The sequence below is a fragment of the Melospiza melodia genome, chromosome 1 (genome assembly GCF_035770615.1).
Source record: "Melospiza melodia melodia isolate bMelMel2 chromosome 1, bMelMel2.pri, whole genome shotgun sequence".
NCBI classification, from domain to species: Eukaryota; Metazoa; Chordata; class Aves; order Passeriformes; family Passerellidae; genus Melospiza; species Melospiza melodia.
In genome coordinates this window covers 151,168,208-151,191,618 of record NC_086194.1, presented here as the reverse complement: position 1 = coordinate 151,191,618, position 23,411 = coordinate 151,168,208, and the positions used below count along the sequence as shown (strand labels likewise).

The window sequence follows — 23,411 nt, the reverse complement described above, 5'->3', positions numbered from 1 at the left end:
GACTGCAACTCATCCAGATCTGTGGTTTAATAGGTAAATATACCAGCACTTCCTCCTTTGCTCTGACACACCTCAGAGTTTGCCTCTTGACTATCTCCAAATGGAAACACCAAACTTCACTCACTTTATAACAGAAGTAGTTGCAGTAAAACTTAAGTGATTAACTGATGTCAGACAAGCTGGTGAGTGTACATGGATATACAACAGCAAGCTTTGAAAGATACCTCATGCTTTGGCATACTGCGGAATTTTGCGGGGTTACAGGTACATCCTGATTTTCATTAGGTGTTTGTTTTTACCATGTCAGAAAATCACTGCCACCTCAATTAACAATCCCTAGTAATAAGGAACATCCTGCAGTCACGGTATCAAACAAAACAGGCACAAATCTCTAAGATACTGACATTCTCAGCAATTGCCTTGAGAACACCAGCTCATCTGTCTCCAGTATCTTCAGAAAACTTAAAAAAAAAAAAAAAAAAAAAAAAAAAAGGCTACTGATTTAAAAACAGCTTTGTGAAGTTAACTGGTATCTTACTGAAAGCCTATACATCTAGAAGCTATATCCCGTTTGTCCTTTTACAGGTATGTACTCTTGGATGGAAAAGACAAAGGAACTGATCCACATTCTACTTGATTCACTAGGTAAAAACAGTGTGAAATATTGAACATAAATAAACCCTTAGGGTTCCCCACCAACATCCCAAATTTGCTACTGTCCCTTATGTTATGGCTTTTGTTTGCATTAGCACTCCACAAGCAAACATTAAGGGAGCCCCAGCCCATTGGGATTTGGCACCATACTTGCCATGATCAAGCCTTCCTTCACTTACCTCCTCAGATCCACAATGCCTACAGAAAGAACAGCAATTTTGCCATGTGAAGGTTATTTCTAACAGAACAAGAAGCACAGCAGTGGTAATGAATCTTCATTTATATAGTTTGTTCCCTAAAACCAACAAAAGTATAATACAAATTTTTCTTTAAAAGAGATCTGTAACCAGTTTTATTGTAGAAATAACACCTTTACAGCATTTACTTCTCACTGGTTTGTTCTGGCATGCTTCTAATGATGTCAGAATCACCTGTAAAACAAAAATGTATTGTTAGAAGAGCACCCATGGGAAGATGATTTTTGGAATAAAAGTAAGAAAAACACCCCCTACTCATAAAATCACAACAGTGATTCTAGAAAAAGAAAACAACCTAAAAGAACAGACAGTCTGCTTAGGAAAAAACAAATAATTCTGATAAAATCAATAATAAAGAATACTTGTAACTGTGTTTTTCTAATCCAAGCACAGTATTTTCCAGTAATTACGCACCTGTCACCAGCATGTACAAAGCCAGGACTAAAACAGCAATCTAGTCCTGGAGGACACAATGCATAGTTTTACTCTAGCGAATGTCTAGCCTCCCCTGATCACAGAGATATCAGGACAGCGAGAATATTCGCATTGTCAGCTCCAGAGCATTGGGACTGACTTACAGCTCCCACCCCACCCAAAACCAAACCTGAAAGTGACATTCTGACAATTAAGTTTACAGCTGCTATTTGAATACAAGCAAGCTAAATAAAGTTTCCTGAAGCAGTAGGAAATTCAAATCATTCATTGTGACTTGGGGAACAGCTGGTTAAAGTCATTACAGGAATCATTAAACCTATGTGTATGCATTCTGGTCAACAAACAGAACAAGGGATTGACTCTTCTCTTAAAACATTCTGGAAAGAGGATGGGAAGTCACCTACTTAGCATTCTATATAAGGAATCTGAGCAACTCTCTGGGACAAACACTGTTACCAAACCACACTAATTACATACAAATGTAGTTTTAAAATGAAGCATTTAACGTGATTCTCATTCCCTTGATGAATATCCACCTGCCTGTTGGTTATTTTTCTATATACTATTCTGGGAAGCAGGACAAGTCACAACCCTTTGTCTCAGACTAAGAACAGTCAAACAGGGCTGTTGTAAACAGTATGTTGTGCAAGCCCATGTCCTAGCTGATGGGTTCGGAAAAAGGTCCCACATAGTTGCTTCCCAGACACCAAAACCTCCCTACAGACTGACAAGCAGACAAAATGCTCACAGGGCTCAGCAGTAAAAGAGTTATGTGCAAGAGATGCAGCAATGCTTCCAGGTTCTGAGAACCTTGGACTCACAAAAGAACAGGATCTTGGTCAGAGAAAATTTTAAGTATTAAACCTGATGGAAAAATGCAGTCAAGTGTGTCATCACTCCTGCTCATTCCTTGCTCAGTGCTGCAACTCACAGGAGAAGGGAGGATCCACAGACACCTCCTCTACACTGCAGGAGGGAATTACCTGGGTCAATGATGGCCAGTGTGCACACTCTGTAGTATTTTCCACACGCTGTGCCCAACTCAATGTTGTTCCCACTATAATGATGGACACCAGTCTTAGCAAGCATAGCGTAGTACTCGATCTCTGATTTTCTGAAATCCAAAAACTGGGTGTTAACATGACCACAAACAATTCTGACAACTGCAATACAGAGAGAGCAGCTTTAACTCCTACCACACTTAACCCTCAACTTTTCCTTCCCACCCAGAGAAACAGAGCTGTTTCTTGTGAGGCAGCATCACTCCACACTGTGGCTCAGGAACCTTTATTTAGATGTCTGCTGAAGGTTGGCAACAACAAACACTTCAGGCTGCTCCTACTCAGGCTCATTTCTACATGGTAGAAGGATTCAGCACTTGCAGACCTCTGGAAGGCCTTTCTTTAGGTGCCAAAGTGCATAAAGTAAGAGTTAATATTGATGGCCAGTGGTGACCAGATGCTGAACAGAGAGGCACAGGTGTTGCAGCTGAGAAAGGAACCATGTATTTTAATTTAAAACAAAAAGTCCACCTATGCTGCCCTCTCTTTTGACTTCCACCAGGACAGTCTAGCAGTCAATACTGTTTCCCAACCATTTTCAGATCCCCACTAATACTGGGGACTGCTGCCCACTGCAACACTCTAGCTATTTCTCAAGTATCTAATTTCTGGGTTGTGCACTGACATTGTCTTGAGCCTGTCAATATCCCTCAACAACAGAAAGGGCCCAGGTATTCAATGAGGAAAACATCATGATACTAGTACAAATTACATTCTCAAAAAATCAGTTTCACTGGCCAGGACCCCAAATTTATAAATAACTTCGGCGAAGTGCTTCAAATATTTTAAATCTGTCATCAGTTTTTCTAGCTATAAAATTATTTTCCAATATACTACCTTGGAAAAACATAGGAATTCAGCCCCATTACACTCTTAGTGAACGCTATCAAGTGTGAAAAGCTTCCATGACTTTCTCTAGTGCAAACTCCTTGAATCAGAAAGCCAGAAAAACACCAGGAAGCATTTCAACACTTCTAGACTTGAAATCATTACACAGCAAACTACTAAACAAATTTCAGAGCACTCTAGAACACGCCAGCAAAGTCCTCTGTATTAAGTCTCTGGAGCAATTAGCACGAAGCACAAACTGCATTTGTACAAAGAGCCCATCTCGGAATTGTTTTCTCCCACATCTGCTTACCTCAAAGCAGGACAGTTGTTGGCAAGGATGACCAACTTGGCTTTGCCCTGACGAATCATTTTCAGAGTTTGTTTGTACCCAAGCACATATTTGCCACTTTTCATAACCAGCTGAAGCCTGGAGTTGATGGACTCCAGGGACTTTTTCTGAAAAAGATGTAAAGAAATGTTATTGTGTTACTCCGCGCTTTTCAAAACAATGGGGAACACAATAGAGAAATTTCAAATACATGCACTTTTCATAACCTCCCTATAATCTGAAACATGGAATAGGAAAGGCCAGTCACTCACCAGAGTATAAGAAAGCTCATGGACAGGGGCATTGCTGATACTGTGTTTTCACAAGTTCAGAAAGTCCTTTCTTATCCCCACATCTCTCAATACAAAAATACACCTCAAAGCACTGTTGCTGCTATCTACATAAATCGGTGACATCTGCATGTATCTGACAAGCTCTTGTCAAGCTCTGCTGGTCAAGGCCTTGCAAATCTAAGCCAGGTTCAGAGCCTGTCTCTCCCCAGGGCACACACTGACAACGCTACATGGAGCAGCAGAAAGAAGGAATTCTGTGCGATATCGAACTGATATTACAACAGGGGAGCGTGATGCTCATGACAACAGGTTAGGCGCATCTGACGGACGAAATCACCACCTCTGACCAAGAAACTCAGATCTGTCAGAGCCACTGTAAGAGAAAGGCCAGAACATGGCAGGAAAGGCAAAACCTGAACTCCACCCGCACTAGGACCCCCTCGGCACCACCTCTCCCTCCCTGCAGCCAGCTCAGGAGCTCTGCAAGCCCCCGGGACATCGCACGGAGGTACCCGAGGACACCGAGCGCAGCGGGAGGCGGCCCAGGGGCGCGGCCAGTGGCAGGAGGGCACGGCCCGAGCTCTGAGGGCCGCGATGGGCCGTGCCCAGGGGCCCCCCAGCACCCCCGGCCCCCAAGCCAGGCCACGCCGGGGTCCCCCCGCGCACCAGGGCGCTGCCCGGCCGCTCCGCCGCCACGTGCGCCCGGCGCGGCCCCGCTCTCACTCACCGTCTTCTTGGCGGCCACCATGTTGCTGCCTCGCGCGGCTCGGGCGGTACCTGGAACACAGGGGGATGGAGGGGAGCGGTCAGAACCCGGCAGCAGCGCCCGCAGCGGCCCCCGCGCCCCCGGCCCGGCCCCGCTCACCGCAGACGCGCCGCCAAGATGGCCGGGCCGCCAGAAAGGAAAGAGCGCCCGGCAAGCACCGCGCGAAGACCGCGGCAGCTCTCGCGAGAGCCACTCACACCCCGCCCCGCCCCACGGCTGCCAATGCGCCCGAACGACGGCGGCGGCCCCGGGAGGGGCGGGGCCTTGTCCGGAGTGGGCGGGGCTACACTGTGTGGGGGCGGGTCTTGAGTTAATGTAGGCGTGGCCTGGCTGAACGAGAGGAGGCGCTTAGAGTGTGTGGGCGGGGCCGGCTCGGCGGCGGGGCCGGCTCGGCGGCGGGGCCGGCTCGGCGGCGGGGCCGGCTCGGCGGCGGGGCCGGCTCGGCGGCGGGGCCGGCTCGGCGGCGGGGCCGGCTCGGCGGCGGGGCCGGCTCGGCGGCGGGGCCGGCTCGGCGGCGGGGCCGGCTCGGCGGCGGGGCCGGCTCGGCGGCGGGGCCGGCTCGGCGGCGGGGCCGGCTCGGCGGCGGGGCCGGCTCCCGCCCTTTCCCATGCCTACACTTCCCTCGTTCCGCAGAGGGGCATTAACGCATGTTACACATCACAGCCTCGCGGAAGGCTTCAGGAGCTGATGCGAGAAGAGCCGTAGCGGCCTGAGCCTCCCATCATGGAATCACGGAATGGCCTGGATTGCTAGGGACCTTGAAGCTGACCTAGTTCCAGCCCCGCTGCCATGCCATCTTCTGCTAAACCAGCTTGCTCAGAGCCCCGTGCCACCTGGCCTTGAATACCTCACAGGGTCGGGCTGTGTCCATAGCACCTCTACCAGTGTCTTCGCCACCCTCACAGTAAAGGGCTTCTTCCCAATATCTAATGTAAAACTACTTTCTCTGTTTAAAGCCATTCCCCTTTCTCTTGTCACTAGCAGTACATGCTCTTGTAAAAAAAAGTCCATCTTTCCTGTGGGCTCCCTTCAGGTCCTGGAAGGTCACAATCAGGTTATCCTAAAGGCCACAATCAGATCATCCCAAAGCCTTTTCTTTCCCAGACTGAGCAATCCCAACTCTCTCAGCCTTTCCTCATAGCTCCACCCCTGTAATCATCTTGGTGGCTTCCTGTGCACTCGGTCTGACAGGTCAATGTCCTTCCTGTGCTGGGGACCCCAGAGCTGAGCACAGTACTCCGGGTGGGATGTCACCAGAACAGGGTCCCTGGGACTGTCACTTCTGACACAGGGCTGATGGGGGAAATGGTGGGATGGAGAAGGTAAATCTCTAGGGCAATGCAAAGTACCAGCACAGAGGACATGTGGTGGTCTGCCCCGTGTCCCTGCTGTCCACACTGCCTCCCTGAAGCAGCAGCTCCTGCCCTCTGCCCTGCATGACAGCCCCTGACAGGCCCCAGTCCTGCATGACAGGCCTGTCCCAATGGGACACAGCTCCGGGATGAGCCCGAGCCTAAGCCCACAGACAGGTTTCTTTCATGAAACCAGCCAATGAGCCTGGGAATAGACTTGGGCCCGACTCTGCCTATGTTAGAGGTTCAGCTCTGGGTGCCCTCAGTGCAGCTCCCGGGTTTGCTGGGACCATGGCTCTGCACTCCCACCAGCTGTGCAGTGTCTGTGCAGTGTCCTTAGCCCATCCCCAAGCAGCTCAGTCCCTGGCTGTGCCAGAGTGACAGTGCAGGGAAACTTCTTCCTGTCCTCCATGCACTCTGGAAACCAGCAGCTTGAAAATTATTTCACTGAGCACACACACACACTGCAATGTCTAGGACCAGGGCCGCGACATGAGGCTGCCATTTTCAGGCCAAGGACATTTGCTCTCAATCCTACAGTGCTGTCCATCCTAGAACAAGCAGGCCAGGCTGGCACAGGGAGGAGAGAGAGCAGCAGCAGCTCAGCTGGCGCCTGCAGGGATGAGCAGTGTGGATGCTCTGAGTGTGAGCTGTGGGGCTTGCTCGTGACATCCCCCTAGAAGATGCTCAGGGATCCAGCCTGGGGACAGGACAACAGGTTTGCTGCTGGTGTGACTTGATGCTCTTAAGACACTGCCCCAGAAAGGCATCACAGTGTGTACATTTCTTATAAAATTACAAAACTAGCATAGGAGTTTTGCTAGACTCACCAGGTTAGCACAAGCACGGCAAAGTGGTGGGCTTGTTGGCCTTAGGAAGTGTGACACATTTATCAATATGGAATATGGAGCAACAAACTAAAAAGCCAAAACAAAACATGTTGCATTCAGTTATTCTAGTATGCTTTTATTAACAGGTATTATTTCAAATAAGGGAAATAATTTATAGCAATGTATTGTATGCCCTTCTCCTGGTATGGCTACCTCCATGGTAACTTTTTCTGATGTATGATCACAGACCTAACCAAAATATTTCCAACAGGATATCCTTCTCAGTGACAGGCAGCCTTTGGTCAAAATGCAAATCATCACCCCAATCATTTTTTTCTGGGTAACAACCTTGGGTTTTGACAGATCAGTTTAAGCATCTAAATTAAGATCTAAAGTAACACTGAGACAAAGGTATGTTGGAAAAAATGTTACCAAACTTAAGTGGAGCTGAAATATCACAAGTGAAACTCTGACATTTGTCCATCTCTAAAGGTAGAGTTCTCTGGGAATAACGTCTGTGTTAAGCACATAAATTATACATGTAGTATATAAATAATAATATAAACATGTTACATTTTGTTGTGTCTCTATAGTCCAATATCTTTTATTGAAGAAAAAACACATTTCTATCCCTTTACAGAGTATGATTCAAAAAATTTTGAAGTATACTCCAAACTTTTCTTTGGCAACTGAAAAGTAAACTCTTTCTATTCCTGTTCCACTTTCTGCCCTTGTCCCGGCCATCAGGTGCATTGCTGTTATTCCCCATCAAACTGTGACTTTGCTTTTAACTCTTTATACTTTTACTCTGTTGGTTATGGTCTGGTGAAACATTCATCTTTCATCCTTGTTGAAATTCCAGGCAAGGGAATATAAAGCTCAGTGAAGTCCTCGGTGCCATTCCTTTGGGCTATTCCAGGTTTTACGCGCCTTGCAAGATGCGGGAGCCGTGCATGGCTCCGGGAGAGGGAGCTGTTTCCAAGGACACCCTTGCAGCCTCCGCTCACGTTAGGAGAGAGCGACTTTCTTTAGCTGTTTATATCACTGCTTCTTTCTAGTAATGTGCTTTTAAAAAATCTCCGCATTTCCAAAGGAACTTTCTGATAGACACTTTTGTCATTAGACCCCAAATTCTGCCCTAAATCTAGGTGGAATAAGGATTGGTCTGGGGGTGGTGAGAATACATGCAGAAATGGGCACATTTGTCTCTCTCAGTCCCCAGGTCTCCCTTCTGTGAAGGCCTCTCCTGGGGTCTGTGGTCTATAAAATGTCCTTTATAAAGACAAAGGGCCAGTCCAAATCAGATGAAAATTACACTAGAAGAAAGTAAAAGGCTTTGGCCCCACTAAAATTCCTTAAACAGTATTACACAGCCACTGTGTAATGTTGGCATATTGCAGCTGGGAGTGCATGGGCCTTGACAGCAGCTGTTTGAGGATTAAGGAATGGGGGAAGGCACATCAGGGAGAGTTTGGCACCCAGGCACCCTCAACACCCTCAGGGATCTTGAACTCTCCTCCACAACGGGGCTGTGATACAGCAGAAATAGAAGAAAGGCAGGGAAGCAGCAGACAACTAACAAGTCTCAAGATGGAGTGACCCAGGGAGCAGCTCAGGAAAAGCAGTGTCACTCTCCCAGCACCAGCAGCAGGCACTGTGGTCTCATCCAGCCGCCCTGCCTGCCCCACCATGCTCAGCCAGGGAGATCAGCTCCTTCTGGGGCTGAGCCAGGCGCTCCCCTGGCTCTGGGGCTCAGTTTGGCAGGGGACATGAGCATGCAGGGAATGCAGAGTACTTGGGGAAAGCAGGACCACTCCTCACCCTGGCCTAATTAATCTCTGGTGAGAGGCCAGAAGCAGAGTTTCCAACACAGAGGGAGAACTTAATCCAGAGAGCAGTGGTCTTCAAGTTCTTTCACCACTTTTCCCCACTAAAATGCTGACAAGGTTGTGTAAGAAAGCACCAGCTAGAGGTACAAAGAGGTAGAAGAGTGAGAGCACTACAGGAAAAGTCAGTGGTGGAACACTGACCTATCCCAAAAATTAGAAACCAACTTCATTTTAGGTGAATGAAACCAACTCAGTGTATCTAAAAAAGGGAAGTCAGGGTGATTCCTTGTTGGGATTAATTAAAAACAGAGGCCAGACAAAATTAAGGGTATAAAAATTGGTTATATTTATTGAAGGGCATTCAGGTCCACTTCAGGCAGACAAAGTCCACCCAGGGTCTACACCCAAAAGAATTAATGACTTGTCATGGTTTCCATGCTTTTATAAGTTTTGCCCATTTGCATATTGGGGGTTAATCTTCCAATTACAGCTTCAGGTAATGAAATCATTTATCCCAAGTTTGCTCCCCTCCCAACTCACTTTTGTTTTACATTTCTTGGGGCCTGAGACAGAAAGGTGGCCCTGATTCCCAGGCCTAGAGAGGAATTGTTTTGTCTGACCAAAATGAGGAAGACAGTAGCTGACACTCTATATGGAGTTTAAAGTTATACACTAAAGAATTGCAGGATTACAAATATATGAAAAATATAAAAGCTAAAATCCTAAAGCATCAAGGCAATCTCTTGCAGCAGCACTGACACCAATGGCAGTGCATCAGCAAACAAGCCATGGTGGCAGGGGCACACACACCTGGGGACAGATAAGCAAGTTCATGGAGCTGGCCAGCGTCACCCATGGGGTCTCTTGCCGCTGCAAGGAATCAGCACTGGACATAGTGCCTATGTGGGTTCATCCAAGCAGCTTACCTTTCTGCAGAGAAATCCCAAAGCTACTTCTTCTCTGTGTTATAGAACCCCAAGCACTGCCCCCACAAATGCAGTGGTAATAATATCATCAGCTTTTCTCACTACTCACTGGAAAATTCAATGAACAGTAAAATGAGGTACTAAGGTTTGCGTGCTAATTATGTGTGCTGTCGTAGACAGTGTATAGTTAACTGAGAGAAAAGGTTAGAAAGAAGAGAAAGAGAAGAATGAGAAAAAATCATTCTGAAGTCTGGAAAATGAGCAGTACATGGGCACGTTCTGGTACAGTCTGGGATGGATCATTCTGTTAAATTCTCTGAACTTCTGAGGTCTTTATAAAGCTGAAGTGGCAGCGCTGCTGATCCTCAGAGAAAGTGGGGATCACTCTGGCAGCCAGGGATGCAGAGGAACATCTGAAGCTGTACCCCTGCTTAGCCCCTTCCCCTGAGTGTCAGTAGGCAGTGTGTAGAACAGTGTGTAGGCAAGGATGAAAATATGCAAAAAGTACAGTCCTGCTTTGATTTATAGTCTGGTCTAGTCTCTGCACAATTACACAACAATGCTGTGTGAACACCTGCAGCCATTATTTTCTAGTTTTGCACATCAGAGCTATTAAAAGTGACAGATTGTGTTCTCTGATAATCATTGCATTTACAGCAAATGCAAACATGTTCATCTGATTTTCACAGGGCCATGCACTGAACTATCCCCTGTATTGTCAGGCAGAAGAATGCAGCTCTCTGTTTCAGATTACTGGGAATTGAGAATCACAGTAAGGCACAGGTCCACTAGATCTGAATTAAAACCTTTCTTCAGCCAGCCTTGAAGCAGCTTTACCATGAGGAAGGGAAGGGAAGGTTCCGGGAAGGTTCGGGAGAAAGAAAGAGAAGAAAGGAAAAGAAGAAAGGAGAGGGAGGGAGACAGAAGGAAGGAAGGAAGGAAGTGTCGGAAGGAAGGAAGGAAGGAAGGAAGTGTCGGAAGGAAGGAAGGAAGGAAGGAAGGAAGGAAGGAAGGAAGGAAGGAAGGAAGGAAGGAAGGAAGGAAGGAAGGAAGGAAGGAAGGAAGGAAGGAAGGAAGGAAGGAAGGAAGGAAGGAAGGAAGGAAGGAAGGAAGGAAGGAAGGAAGGAAGGAAGGAAGGAAGGAAGGAAGGAAGGAAGGAAGGAAGGAAGGAAGGAAGGAAGGAAGGAAGGAAGGAAGGAAGGAAGGAAGGAAGTGTCGGAAGGAAGTGTCGGAAGGAAGGAAGGAAGTGTCGGAAGGAAGTGTTGGAAGGAAGTGTCGGAAGGAAGGAAGGAAGGAAGTGTCGGAAGGAAGGAAGGAAGTGTCGGAAGGAAGTGTCGGAAGGAAATGTCGGAAGGAAGTGTCGGAAGGAAGTGTCGGAAGGAAGTGTCGGAAGGAAGGAAGGAAGTGTCGGAAGGAAGTGTCGGAAGGAAGTGTCGGAAGGAAGTGTCGGAAGGAAGTGTCGGAAGGAAGTGTCGGAAGGAAGTGTCGGAAGGAAGGAAGGAAGGAAGGAAGGAAGGAAGGAAGGAAGGAAGGAAGGAAGGAAGGAAGGAAGGAAGGAAGGAAGGAAGGAAGGAAGGAAGGAAGGAAGGAAGGAAGGAAGGAAGGAAGGAAGGAAGGAAGGAAGGAAGGAAGGAAGGAAGGAAGGAAGGAAGGAAGGAAGGAAGGAAGGAAGGAAGGAAGGAAGGAAGGAAGGAAGTGTCGGAAGGAAGGAAGTGTCGGAAGGAAGGAAGTGTCGGAAGGAAGGAAGTGTCGGAAGGAAGGAAGGAAGTGTCGGAAGGAAGGAAGTGTCGGAAGGAAGGAAGTGTCGGAAGGAAGTGTCGGAAGGAAGTGTCGGAAGGAAGTGTCGGAAGGAAGTGTCGGAAGGAAGTGTCGGAAGGAAGTGTCGGAAGGAAGTGTCGGAAGGAAGGAAGGAAGGAAGGAAGGAAGGAAGGAAGGAAGGAAGGAAGGAAGGAAGGAAGGAAGGAAGGAAGGAAGGAAGGAAGGAAGGAAGGAAGGAAGGAAGGAAGGAAGGAAGGAAGGAAGGAAGGAAGGAAGGAAGGAAGGAAGGAAGGAAGGAAGGAAGGAAGGAAGGAAGGAAGGAAGGAAGGAAGGAAGGAAGGAAGGAAGGAAGGAAGGAAGGAAGGAAGGAAGTGTCGGAAGGAAGTGTCGGAAGGAAGTGTCGGAAGGAAGTGTCGGAAGGAAGGAAGGAAGGAAGGAAGGAAGGAAGGAAGGAAGGAAGGAAGGAAGGAAGGAAGGAAGGAAGGAAGGAAGGAAGGAAGGAAGGAAGGAAGGAAGGAAGGAAGGAAGGAAGGAAGGAAGGAAGGAAGGAAGGAAGGAAGGAAGGAAGGAAGGAAGGAAGGAAGGAAGGAAGGAAGGAAGGAAGGAAGGAAGGAAGGAAGGAAGGAAGGAAGGAAGGAAGGAAGGAAGGAAGGAAGGAAGGAAGGAAGGAAGGAAGGAAGGAAGGAAGGAAGGAAGGAAGGAAGGAAGGAAGGAAGGAAGTGTCGGAAGGAAGGAAGGAAGTGTCGGAAGGAAGTGTCGGAAGGAAGTGTCGGAAGGAAGTGTCGGAAGGAAGTGTCGGAAGGAAGTGTCGGAAGGAAGGAAGGAAGGAAGTGTCGGAAGGAAGGAAGGAAGTGTCGGAAGGAAGGAAGGAAGGAAGGAAGGAAGGAAGGAAGGAAGGAAGGAAGGAAGGAAGGAAGGAAGGAAGGAAGGAAGGAAGGAAGGAAGGAAGGAAGGAAGGAAGGAAGGAAGGAAGGAAGGAAGGAAGGAAGGAAGGAAGGAAGGAAGGAAGTGTCGGAAGGAAGGAAGTGTCGGAAGGAAGTGTCGGAAGGAAGTGTCGGAAGGAAGTGTCGGAAGGAAGTGTCGGAAGGAAGTGTCGGAAGGAAGTGTCGGAAGGAAGTGTCGGAAGGAAGTGTCGGAAGGAAGTGTCGGAAGGAAGTGTCGGAAGGAAGGAAGGAAGGAAGGAAGTGTCGGAAGGAAGTGTCGGAAGGAAGTGTCGGAAGGAAGTGTCGGAAGGAAGGAAGGAAGGAAGGAAGGAAGGAAGGAAGGAAGGAAGGAAGGAAGGAAGGAAGGAAGGAAGGAAGGAAGGAAGGAAGGAAGGAAGGAAGGAAGGAAGGAAGGAAGGAAGGAAGGAAGGAAGGAAGGAAGGAAGGAAGGAAGGAAGGAAGGAAGGAAGGAAGGAAGGAAGGAAGGAAGGAAGGAAGGAAGGAAGGAAGGAAGGAAGGAAGGAAGGAAGGAAGGAAGGAAGGAAGGAAGGAAGGAAGGAAGGAAGGAAGGAAGGAAGGAAGGAAGGAAGGAAGGAAGGAAGGAAGGAAGGAAGGAAGGAAGGAAGGAAGGAAGGAAGGAAGGAAGGAAGGAAGGAAGGAGTTGTGGGGGAAAATGGGTCAAGTGGAGAAAGGCTATCTCATTAGGGAACAGGGACAACCTTGAGGTTAAATACTGTCTGTTGCAAATACCTGGATATCTGCAGACCTGGATAGATTTTCAGCCAATAAAAACATGTTAAGTATGTGTGTGTGCACATACATAAATATATACATGTATAAATACATGCATTTTTATACCTCTATGTGTAGCCAGCTTAAATCCAGTGCCAGTACAATGAGAAACTGCATTTTCTAAGGGTCAAATTGTGCAGAAATCCACAGGTGCAGATTTCTAAAGACAGTAATTAGTTTGATGAGAAAATCTTCAGATTGACCCCTTTCCAGAAAATTACAAGGCATGTACTAGGAGCTAAGTTTCAAGGTCATTACTATCACAGGCAAAACAAAAATAGCTGTTTCAGAAGGCAGCTCTCTGCAGTTCATAAATCAGCATCACAGAACAGCCTTCAATGGACCTACAAATATTTGAAACAGTGAAACATTTGGCCTGGATTACTTGACACAATAAACAATTTAGAATATTTTATTACTTGTTTAGGTACTGATTGTCCTGTACCCAAAGAGCTGAGAAATGAAGTCATCAAAAAGAAAACTTTTGAATAACATAATATCTTGAAAAATCACTGTGATATGGAAACTAACAAGATTTTGGACTATTAGAAAATAGATATAAATTTAATTGCTGCAGTAGGAATAATATCTAAAATACTCAAAAATCTTAACAGCTAGTGAGCTCTGGAATGAGTGGAACAACTTTGGTCATGTAGTACTGGCTTGGAGAACTTAAAAATTATCAGGGCCTTAGAGAAATCTTCATGAAGTTTGCTTTTGGAAGTGTATGGCTGATTGTGTATAAGAGGTCATAGGTATTTGTTGCTTTACCTCTGGATGTACAGCTATCCTTAAATACTCATAGTTTACATTTAATTTTGATTTCCCAATTTGTAATCCTGAATAAAATAACTAGCTTAATATAATTGTTTCATTTATTTGCTCTTAAATTTAGAGGTTTTTTTAGCTACTTAGGTACTGCCTTCAGCTGGGGCAGTCTCTGTGTGGTTTGGATTAGAGGCAGAGAGTCTGTGGAGAGGTGCCCTGCCGAGGGGAAGGGATGGGATGGAAAACCTACCAAGGATTTTCATCTGCCAACATCATGCTGCAGCCACAGTGTCACTTTAATTTCTTGGGGACTCTGTAGAAGGTCTGTGCAATCCCGTGCTCCCAGAAGGCAGGAGGGTGGCAGAGAGGCAGTGTGTAGCTATCCCGGGGGCTGTGTCTGTCTGTGCTGAGTGCTCTGCAGAGGGCACACGTTGGCCAGGCCTGGCCTGGCCGTGTGGTCCGGCTGAAACTCTGAGGTGCAGCCCTCTCCCGGCGTGGCCCTGCCGTGCCCCGCTCCAGCACTGGCTCTGTTATGCGCAGCCTTCCTGCCCAAAAGATGCAACTTCTCCTTCACACAGGAAGAGGGAAGACCAGGACATTGTTAATTAGTGTTTGTGGGAGTCGCCTGCCAAAATGCCCTTGGGCTCTCATTTCTATTTCTGTATCCTATCCAAGGCTGTTTAAAGAACATGAAGTACAGAGCACCCCGGGTGAGCCTTGCTGCCAGCACACACTGCCCCGTGCTCCTCTCTCTGGCCTTGCAAACCCTGAGTTCCTTTCTCTGCTGCATCAGTCAGCTGGATGGGAGGCGCACTCTGCACAGCTCACCCTTTGCTTAGGACAGGGAGGGAAGCAGCTACAAAGCTCTGCAGGCAAGAGAATGAACTGAATGTAAACTTCCCTTTCTTATTTCCCTCAGTGCTCAGTGTTTGATGAGCCTGTCCTGGTGGTCTATCCTCCTTAGTTTGTTCTTTGAAAGATCACAGAAGGAAGGTGGGATATCAGGTATGTTTCCTGGCATGTCAGGCTTCCTCAGCTTCAGAGTCCCAGGCACTTCTGTTTCCTACCTGTGGCAGCAGAGCAGTGGGATGCCTGGGTGTCTCCATCTGTGCTGTACAGGAAATCCCCATGTGCTGTGTAGGGAACTGAGCTCGCTCCCACCACAGCAGTAAGGATTTCACACCAACAGCATGAATGTTAAATATTTCTGAAATTAATTTTTAAGTTGCTAAGCCTCTTTTTGCACTTCTGCTTTTGTTGTCACAGAGCAACATTTTGCTAATCGTAAAGTTATCAGCATTTCAGTGTCTAGTGTCTCATAGTAATCTCATATATAGCTACATAGAAATCTATAGAGCCTACAATGGATTTTTTTTCTGTTGTTTTCTAAAAGCATCCTGAAAATTAATTCAAACTGAGGAAGCAGAAACTATTGCAGAAATTATTGGAGTTAATGCTACTGCTATACCTTGGCTGTGGAACATCACAAACCCTGGAAAAATGTCCAAATACAATATGATTTGTCTGAATAAATTTATGGGTGGATAAAAAAAGTTCATTTAGAGGAACACATGGCTAGTCTAAATTTGACGTAATTAAATTATGTCTTGGGTGCAATACATACATTATCTGCTCATGCAAGCAAATGTGTGGCAAAGATTCCTCATTCTTACAGTCTGGGAAGTTTTTAGGTCATCTCAGCATTCCTGGGCATCTGTCAATTTGCCTATAAGCAAATATAAAAATATTATCTTTATTTTGCCTTTCAGGCTGGTGGTAAGGATGTTGCAGGGTGGTTGCTGAACCCAGAGGACTCTGCAAACCAGGGATTCCTTTTTGCCTCCGAGTTGCTGAGACCCCAGGGGTCTGTCTGTCTGTCCCTCTCAGTCCCACGGGTGCATCCCGCAGCTGTTCCTGTGTGCAGAGAGGGCTGGCGGCGGGGCTGCGGCTCCTGCGTGTGTACGAGCACATCCCCGCAATGCCCAAAATTACAAACAGCCAGTGCAGGTAACCCGGCCCTGCTGCTCCCCTCCCCGGGTCCGGTCTGGGGTTCCCTGCAGACACCCCACACTCTCAGGTTCACAAGCTCAGCCGCATTCAGGGACCGCCGCACATCGGCGTGGCCTCCGAGTCCGTCTGATACCGCGGCCCAGACCTGCACCCTCTTAGCCGGGCTGCGGGTCTCCTCTCCTCGGTGCTATCGGGCTCCAAGCTTGCTAGCGAGGTTTACGGGCACACCCTCAGGGTTAAACTCCGGGGCACACGGCCCTGCAGTCCCTTCCCTCCGGCTGCCACTCACACCTTGTGGCACCCTGGCACAGCGCAGGAATCCGCCCCGGGGCAGCCGGCCGGGCCTGAGCGCCGGGGGAGGCTCCAGCGCCGGGGCCGCCCCCCGGCTCCGCAGATCCGTGCTGCCCGGGGCCGCGCCAGCCGCGCTCCGAGCCGAGCCGAGCCGAGCCGAGCCGAGCCGAGCCGAGCCGAGCCGAGCCGAGCCGAGCCGAGCCGGGCCGAGCCGAGCCGAGGCGGCCGTCGGGAGCGGCTGCAGAGCCCTCCGGCCCCGCCATGGGCTGCTCCAGCAGCGCCCGCAGCCGCCCCCAGGAGCCGCCGCCGCAGCCGGGTGAGCGGGGCGGGGGAGCCGGGCGGGGGCAGCCCGCAGAGCTCTTCGGGGATGCGGGGCCGCGCTGCGCTCAGGTGGTCCCGTCCTGTCCCGTCCCATCCCGTCCCGTCCTGTCCCGTCCCATCCCGTCCTGTCCCGTCCCATCCCGTCCCGTCCTGTCCCGTCCCATCCCGTCCTGTCCCGTCCCATCCCGTCCCGTCGCGGGGAAGGCGCCGCGGGTGCGCGTCCCGCAGAAACCCCAGAAGCGGGGTCAGGAGCCGTCGGGCTTGCCTCGGCTTTTAATTCTGCCCGCGCCGAGGAGGGAGCTGCGCCCCGTGAGTGATGGCTTCGAAACTGGTGTTTCTTGTGAATGAATGCCTAAGTCACTTCCACTCCGCTCCGCAGGCTTTTTTTGTTTGTCTAATTTCCAGATACGTCCTGCTGTTGGTCTTTTTGTGTAGAACCTTGCCAGTCTAGTGCCCTTTCTTTCCTTCTTTAAAAGAATAATGAACTAGTAATATTTGACCCCGCTATCCTTCCTTTTTCTTACAAAATCCACCCCGACATAGTGTGCAGCATCGGCAATGTTCATGTGGCTTTAATTGGCTCAAGTCACAGCAGACTAATTTTGTGAGCAAGGTATATTTGCAGGATGTTCCCTAAGAATATCCTGCTATTCAGTAAAACTAAAACAAAACTTTGTTTCCATGTTCATCATATTTAGCTCTTTGCTTCAAGGAAGGTTTGGAAACACTTCTGTAAGAACCTGAATGCTGCAGTTACAGGAATTGTCCTCTCCAGAAAGATACATCTCGAAGGCAGACCCAAAAAAGTTGTTTGCATTTCATTTTACTGCATTTCTTTCCTGTATTCTTGAGTTATGATCTGTTGGTGTTACTGTGCCTGCAGCATCCATGGTTTTTGCATTGGTTTATATTCTATGTGTTGTCTTGTGGTGCTGTGGCTTGTGAGTGCAGAGAGGAGAGCAGGTTATGGGCTGAGCGTTGTCTGTGGCCCACAGAGCCAGCACGGATCTGCTGAAAGCATCAGGAGAAACCTCTTTATGCTGTACCTGCTGTCTCAGTCACCTGTCAATGTACCAATTCCTCTGCCTTTCCATCCTCCACTAAATGATATCTGCAAAGGAGCGCTGAAGGGTTCAAAGTAACAGCAGAAGTAATTTATTCTGAGTATTTTAATTATTCTGTATAAAAGCATGTTCATGGCAGGATAGGTCATGAAATGTTCTAAATACATACACTAATGTCACAGCAAGGACGAAATGCAGTTTGTAATTACAGCTGAAAGATCTGCATTAATTTGGCAATTACTAACCAGATATGTTAACAATTTAATAAGAAAAGAAAATTTGAAAGAAACTTCTCTAAATAAGTTAATAAGGGCAACTGCATTTCATTTTCTTCCAGTGATGTGTAACTCATAAAACTTTGAGGCTTTTCCAAAAGGAAAGAAGGCAAAGAGAAAATACTGTAGCCGTGGCCCACATACATTCACTGTGTTTTTCTTTGTTTCTCCAGCTAAAAGAGTCTACAGCAGGAAAAATTAAAAAATTTAAATTTAAAAATAAAACAAAACTAGAAGAAATTCTAGGAATGCTGACTGCCACATGATATTCATTTTTCTTGGGGATAAAGATATTGAACAGATTAGTGAGAGGATTTATTTTTTCCATATTAGGGAATTCTTTGCATTTCAGATGAGAGTGCAGGAATGCTTCCAGGGTTTCCAGCAGTGCAGATCTTGTGTTGCATGGCAGTATTTCATAATCCAATTTTTATAAAACATTTTGATGTAGAGAGGGCTGGCTGGAAGTTATAGGGCTGATGCTTATAGCAGCTGCAGGAGGTTCTTAGTAATAATACATTTGAATTGTTTCTTTTACTGCTAACATGAATTAAAACTCTGTATAACATGCTAATTTTCATGGCTCATTTGTTTCTATCTGTAGGCTTTAAATGATCTCTCTCCATCTGGCACTGAGCAAGGTGAAGGTGTGAAAAGTGTCTAAAGGGATGAAAAATAAAAATGTGGAAACATCAAATTTCTGGTCTCTGAGCATACATTACTTTTTTAATCACTGCTTAGAGTAGCTTAAGTTTAACATTTACTCACTATTCTGATTTGGTATCTGTTTCACCTTGAGCTTCATTTTAGGAAAAGGAGTGCTTGGGAGACAAGGTGTGATAGAGATCTAGAGAAAGCAACCAAGGAAATATATTTGCTGTTTCTCATAATGCAAGAACTGCCACTCGATGAAATGGCCAGCAGCAGGCTTAAAACCAGCCGAGATGTGTTTCACAGGGGGTGTAAGTGGGCTGCAGCCCTCGTTCCCATTGGGTATAGTGGAGACTGAGTGTAAACAGGTTGCAAAGGGGCTTGAACAGGTTGACAGAGGAATTCCCCTGACAGATTGACACTGAGCCCCGTGGGCTGGGGCCCTCTGCCCTTCCCCCTGTCAGAGGCAGGGTCTTGTCCTGGGTGGGGGGTCTGTTGTCAGAGACCCATTGCTGAGTTTGCCTCCTGTTGTTGCATTATAAATTGCCATGCCACTGTGGATTTGGAGGGGTTGTTTGGAACTTGGATGATTTGACAGTTCCCGGGACAAATGAGATTTTATCTGTCTCATAGTCAAAATTGCCTTCTGTCTGTCTCAACAGTCCAGATTCTCAGTTCTTGCTCTTCTTCTGGCTTAGCCATCCTTCCCTGGGTCTGTAGGCACATGCTGACGAGGTGACTCTTGCTGGGGAGCTGTTTTGTTTGAATGTCTCAAAAGAACTCTAAACTTACTTTAAGGGCAGCAATATTCAAGCAGATGTTTTAAGAGCAGGGTGTACTACTTTTTTCCTGTTCATCTATGTCTATATGAACATGTGTAGATGTGTTCATCTGTGAACAGTATCATATGGTTCTGCTTACTGGCATTGACACTGCAATCATAATTTTCTCAGAAAATACAGTTTTTCCAGTTTTGTAATTATTATATAAACAGATTTCATGCTTGAATTACCAGGGGTTTCATCCTGACATTCTTTAGGAAAAGGTTAAGTACAAGACCCCGTCAAACTGAATTTCATTAGAATGTTAGTAAGTCAGTCTGATAGGTAGGTATAACTCATTTTGAGTCTTCAGCTTTTATCCTTAAATACCTGTCAAAGTAATTTTGTCAGTTCTTTATTCAAAAATTTTTTCTGCCAAACTCCATTGCTTTGCTAGCCAATAAGTTGATGAAAGATGAAAGAAGTGGAAGTTTTAATTTGTTTAGGCTTCCTGTTGCTGATTTTCTTTGCTAGACAAAACATAGTATGAATGGTAGTTTAGTATTGAAAAAGACAGACAAAGTGGTTTTTGTTTTATGAGGTGAGCACTGCTCATCCTCTGGGTTCTCAGGGGTTGTATTCAGTCCACCTGAAGGTACCACCAGAACTTCTCACACACAGCCCAGGACAGCAGCTCCCTCACACTCCCTGCATTGATGCTGTGCTTGGTTTGGGGTAGGAAAAGGTGCTTCCCTGCAGTGTCCCATCACCAGCAAACCACCTGCGCACTGTAGATTCAAAAGGGAAAATGTAATTGAACATTGACTTGCAAACAAGTCTGCTCTCTTCATGTAAAAATATATTGCATGCATCAAATGAAAACTTATTTTTACTGTAAGAGCCACACCATCCTCTACTGGATATGTGCAGCAGACCTGGGAGGGAGTGTTTTCCCCAGCCAGGAGGGAGCTCTTTGTCAGGTACTGCTTGTGTGGTTCACTGTGGGTTTAGTTGTCATCCAGCTTATGTGCCCATTCACCAGTTATCTGTAATTCTCTTTTTCCTTTCCTTGCCCCGCTGCGACTGAAAGCATCTTCAGGTGCAAACGCCGTGACTGCAGGTGACCATGGGACTGCAGCTGACCAAGCCCCGCGGGAGCCCGCAGAGCGGGCGAGCCTGGCCTCGGAGGGGAGCAGCCCGGGCCAGCAGCTGCCGGGAGAGGAGGCTTCGGCCGCGCTCCGGGACGTGGAGGGACACACGGGGTCGGTCAGTAAAAGGGAGGAGCCAGAGGGCACCGAGCCGCTGCCTGCAGGAGGGGAGGAGAGCTCCGAGCTGCCCTCCGTGTGGCGAGAGGAGAGCGGGGGCCCCTCGCCGCCAGCGCCAGGAGAAGATGCTGGGGCACCATCGCCAGAACCAGCAGAGGACAGTGGGCTGGCAGAGGGCAGTGACAGCTCTCTAGTGGAAGTCGTCGAGAAAGTACATATTGCTGAAGAGGAGCACCTCGCTGAGGGTAATATTTGTGCTTTCATAAATTCAGAAGACCAAAATTTACCTCCAGGGACTTCTGTGTGGGTCCTCTTGGCTTTACTAAGAGCCTCAAATGAGCTTCTGGAGTCAGAATTTGGTCCAGGGAGTCTGTACAATGGGAGGCATAGAAGAATGTGGCTGGGGAAGCCTCGGATTTACAAGTCCAAGCTGTAATAAATTTAATCAGCAGTTCCACCTCTTCTATTTAATGCAATGTTCATTTTGTTCTTAGCAGGTAAAATGTCCCACCATACCCCTCATTTAAAACATTGTATCTCTGGGTAGCTCAGATACATTCCTTAATATTTGCGCAGCCCAACGTTCAATTATTTACTCACATGTACTAAAAATTAAATTACAAATTACTAATTATTAATTATGTGCCAACTGTCCCTGCACACATAAAGCTGGATGTAGAAGAAAAAGCGTCTCTTTGATGCACACTTGGCATCTCCAGTGTGTCCTTGAAGCTTGGCTACAAGACAAGCAGAATAGAAGCAGTAGTGCAGAGATATCGGGCTGGTTTTGCACCAATGCTTGGACATGACTGGGTAGGGAGAGAGGCTGTGTGAGGAAGCAGTGGTGTCTGAGGTGATGGGATTTCCATGTGCTGTGGAGGGACCTTTAGCAGGAGATGTGCTCCTTCCTGGAAATTGCAGGCTATGCTCCTCCTTGGGCTAGTGCCCAGAGGACATGGACTGCACTTGCCGAAGATGAACACAGCAGGAATCAAATTTCTCCTAAAAGGTACAAAGTAGCTCGGTAAGGACTCAGGTGCATTCCTGGGGTTGCTTTTCTTCAGGGAACAAGCAAGTGAAGCACATGAGGAGTATTTCTCTGCAGGGAGACATTCTCACTCCACTTTGGCCTTGCAGAAGTGTGAGGTGCAGAAGGACTGATCCGTGTGAATTCCAGAGCCAGTTACACACGCTGCCACTACTCCTGTGGCTTTTGCTGCTTGTCTCTGAACTGGCTCTATGAATCTCATTCTTTGCACATCCTTTGTAGCTGAGCATGGTTGTTGGATTGCTTTGTCCTCTCCCGTGTCTCTTCATGAAAACATTTTGTCCTCTACATAATCATCTATCCTTTGGAATAAAGTCTTGTTTTATGTAAACAGTAAATGACGGGTTGCTCACCTGTTAAAGACACATCCTGCCCAGCTGCAAACTCCAATTTCATTATTCACCATTTGTAAGCCTGAGGGCAGTGCCAGAGGAAGAGCAGCACACCCTGGACCTTGTGCTGTCACATCTCATCAGTAGAAACATGTTTACAGTTGTCTGTCTGTCTGAAGATGAGTTGTGGGGCCTCTAGCACCAAGTGATGTGTGCAGGGCGAGCGAATGAAGCTTTTGGGGAAAAGAGTTTTGCTCCTATTATTTCCATGGTAGAAGGAATGCCTTAACTTGTGTGCACTCTCTTCCTTTCTTCTGAGGAAGAAGGGATTTTCTATTTTGATGCTATGGTACATATGATACTTAGCATTTGTTTTGCTTTCCCTTTATGCTTTCATAGCTATGGGAGGAAATGAGTTAGGCAGCAGCTTCCCTGGGAAAGCAGGGTTTCAGCCAGACTTGCATGTTACCATGTTTTTTATTTCTGTTTTTTTTTTCCAATTGCAAAAAAAACTGCACATCTATGAAATAAAATACAGGAAAAAACAATTTGAGCAGAAATATACTCATTATTTCCTTTGGATACAGCATCAAGGGGGTTTTGTGAAAGCATTAGGAGAACTTCATGAGCATGAGACAACCATATTTCAGCTGGATGATGAAAAGTGTTTGTTTTCTTGTTTGTTCTCTCTGAGTTCATTCAGGGGATACCTTGATAATGTGCATTGGAGAGCTTACAAAACAAAATCAGGTTTACAGAAAGAAGCTGGGACACTTGGTGCTTTTTTTAGTGGATCCTAATTTGATCTCCATGGTTACCCTTCCCAGGTGAGACGGGAGAACAGGTGGAAACTGAGCTGCTCAGTGAGACAGTAAGTGAAGGGCCTGAAACAAAAGAAGAAGAAACAGGAGAAGCTGTGGATAGTGCAGCAGCGACAGAGATAGGTATGTTGACAGAGGAGGGAAGGAGCACATGGGTTGTTGTCTAAGAGACAGCAAAGACTGTCCTGTCCTTATTGAGCATATCTTGTTATTCCCCTGTAGGCATACAGCTGCTTTCTGCATTTTTACACAAGAGAATCAAAAATACTTTACAGTAAAAGACATTTTTGGAAGCAACCAATTGGAAGTCATGCTTTTCACATGGGTCATCTTTATATAATACACAAGCCTTATCAGTGATAACTTTACCCACTTTGGGAAGAATGATAGACTGTAACATGCAGTCTTGGAAAATAAAAAACCTTTGTTCAAGTCATGACTCTGCTTATTATTATTTGCAGGCTTGTCTTTGTAAGCTAAGCCTTAATGCTGCTTTGTGATTTCCATTCTGTGCCAGTCATTTTAGATCCCCTTGTTCTCCTTATCAGTTGAAATCAGCAGTGAGGTGCTGTGATGAAAGCACATTACACAGCATATTCAGTCACATGGTGGGAAGGAAAAGCCACAGGCCAAATAAAGTTCCTCTGGAAAACTGTCACATCAGTGAAGAGAAAAATTAAAGGGGATAAGATTATCCCTCTGGCAGACTTTGAGATTATGGTCAAAATTCTGTCACCACTGTCTTGCTACAAAAGTTATTTCTTCTTCT

General features: G+C 47.0%; 1 protein-coding gene, 1 long non-coding RNA gene and 1 other non-coding gene across 3 annotated transcripts; 1 reads left to right on the top strand and 2 right to left on the bottom strand.

The window, feature by feature from the left end:
* Nucleotides 1-976: 976 nt before the first annotated feature.
* RPL30 (ribosomal protein L30) lies at nucleotides 977-4,820 on the bottom strand. Its single transcript, XM_063172006.1, has 5 exons — nucleotides 4,725-4,820; nucleotides 4,587-4,636; nucleotides 3,549-3,694; nucleotides 2,330-2,460; nucleotides 977-1,085 (listed from the first exon to the last, which is right to left on the bottom strand). The coding sequence occupies exons 2-5, from the start codon at nucleotides 4,605-4,607 to the stop codon at nucleotides 1,036-1,038; spliced, it is 348 nt and encodes a 115-aa protein (XP_063028076.1). The 5' UTR covers nucleotides 4,608-4,636; nucleotides 4,725-4,820; the 3' UTR covers nucleotides 977-1,035.
* LOC134431098 (small nucleolar RNA SNORA72) lies at nucleotides 1,324-1,458 on the bottom strand. Its single transcript, XR_010030938.1, has one exon. It is a non-coding gene; the product is annotated as a small nucleolar RNA SNORA72 (small nucleolar RNA).
* A 15,521-nt stretch (nucleotides 4,821-20,341) lies between the features above and the next one.
* LOC134430532 (uncharacterized) lies at nucleotides 20,342-23,074 on the top strand. Its single transcript, XR_010030843.1, has 3 exons — nucleotides 20,342-20,686; nucleotides 22,649-22,765; nucleotides 22,865-23,074. It is a non-coding gene; the product is annotated as an uncharacterized LOC134430532 (long non-coding RNA).
* Nucleotides 23,075-23,411: the final 337 nt, after the last annotated feature.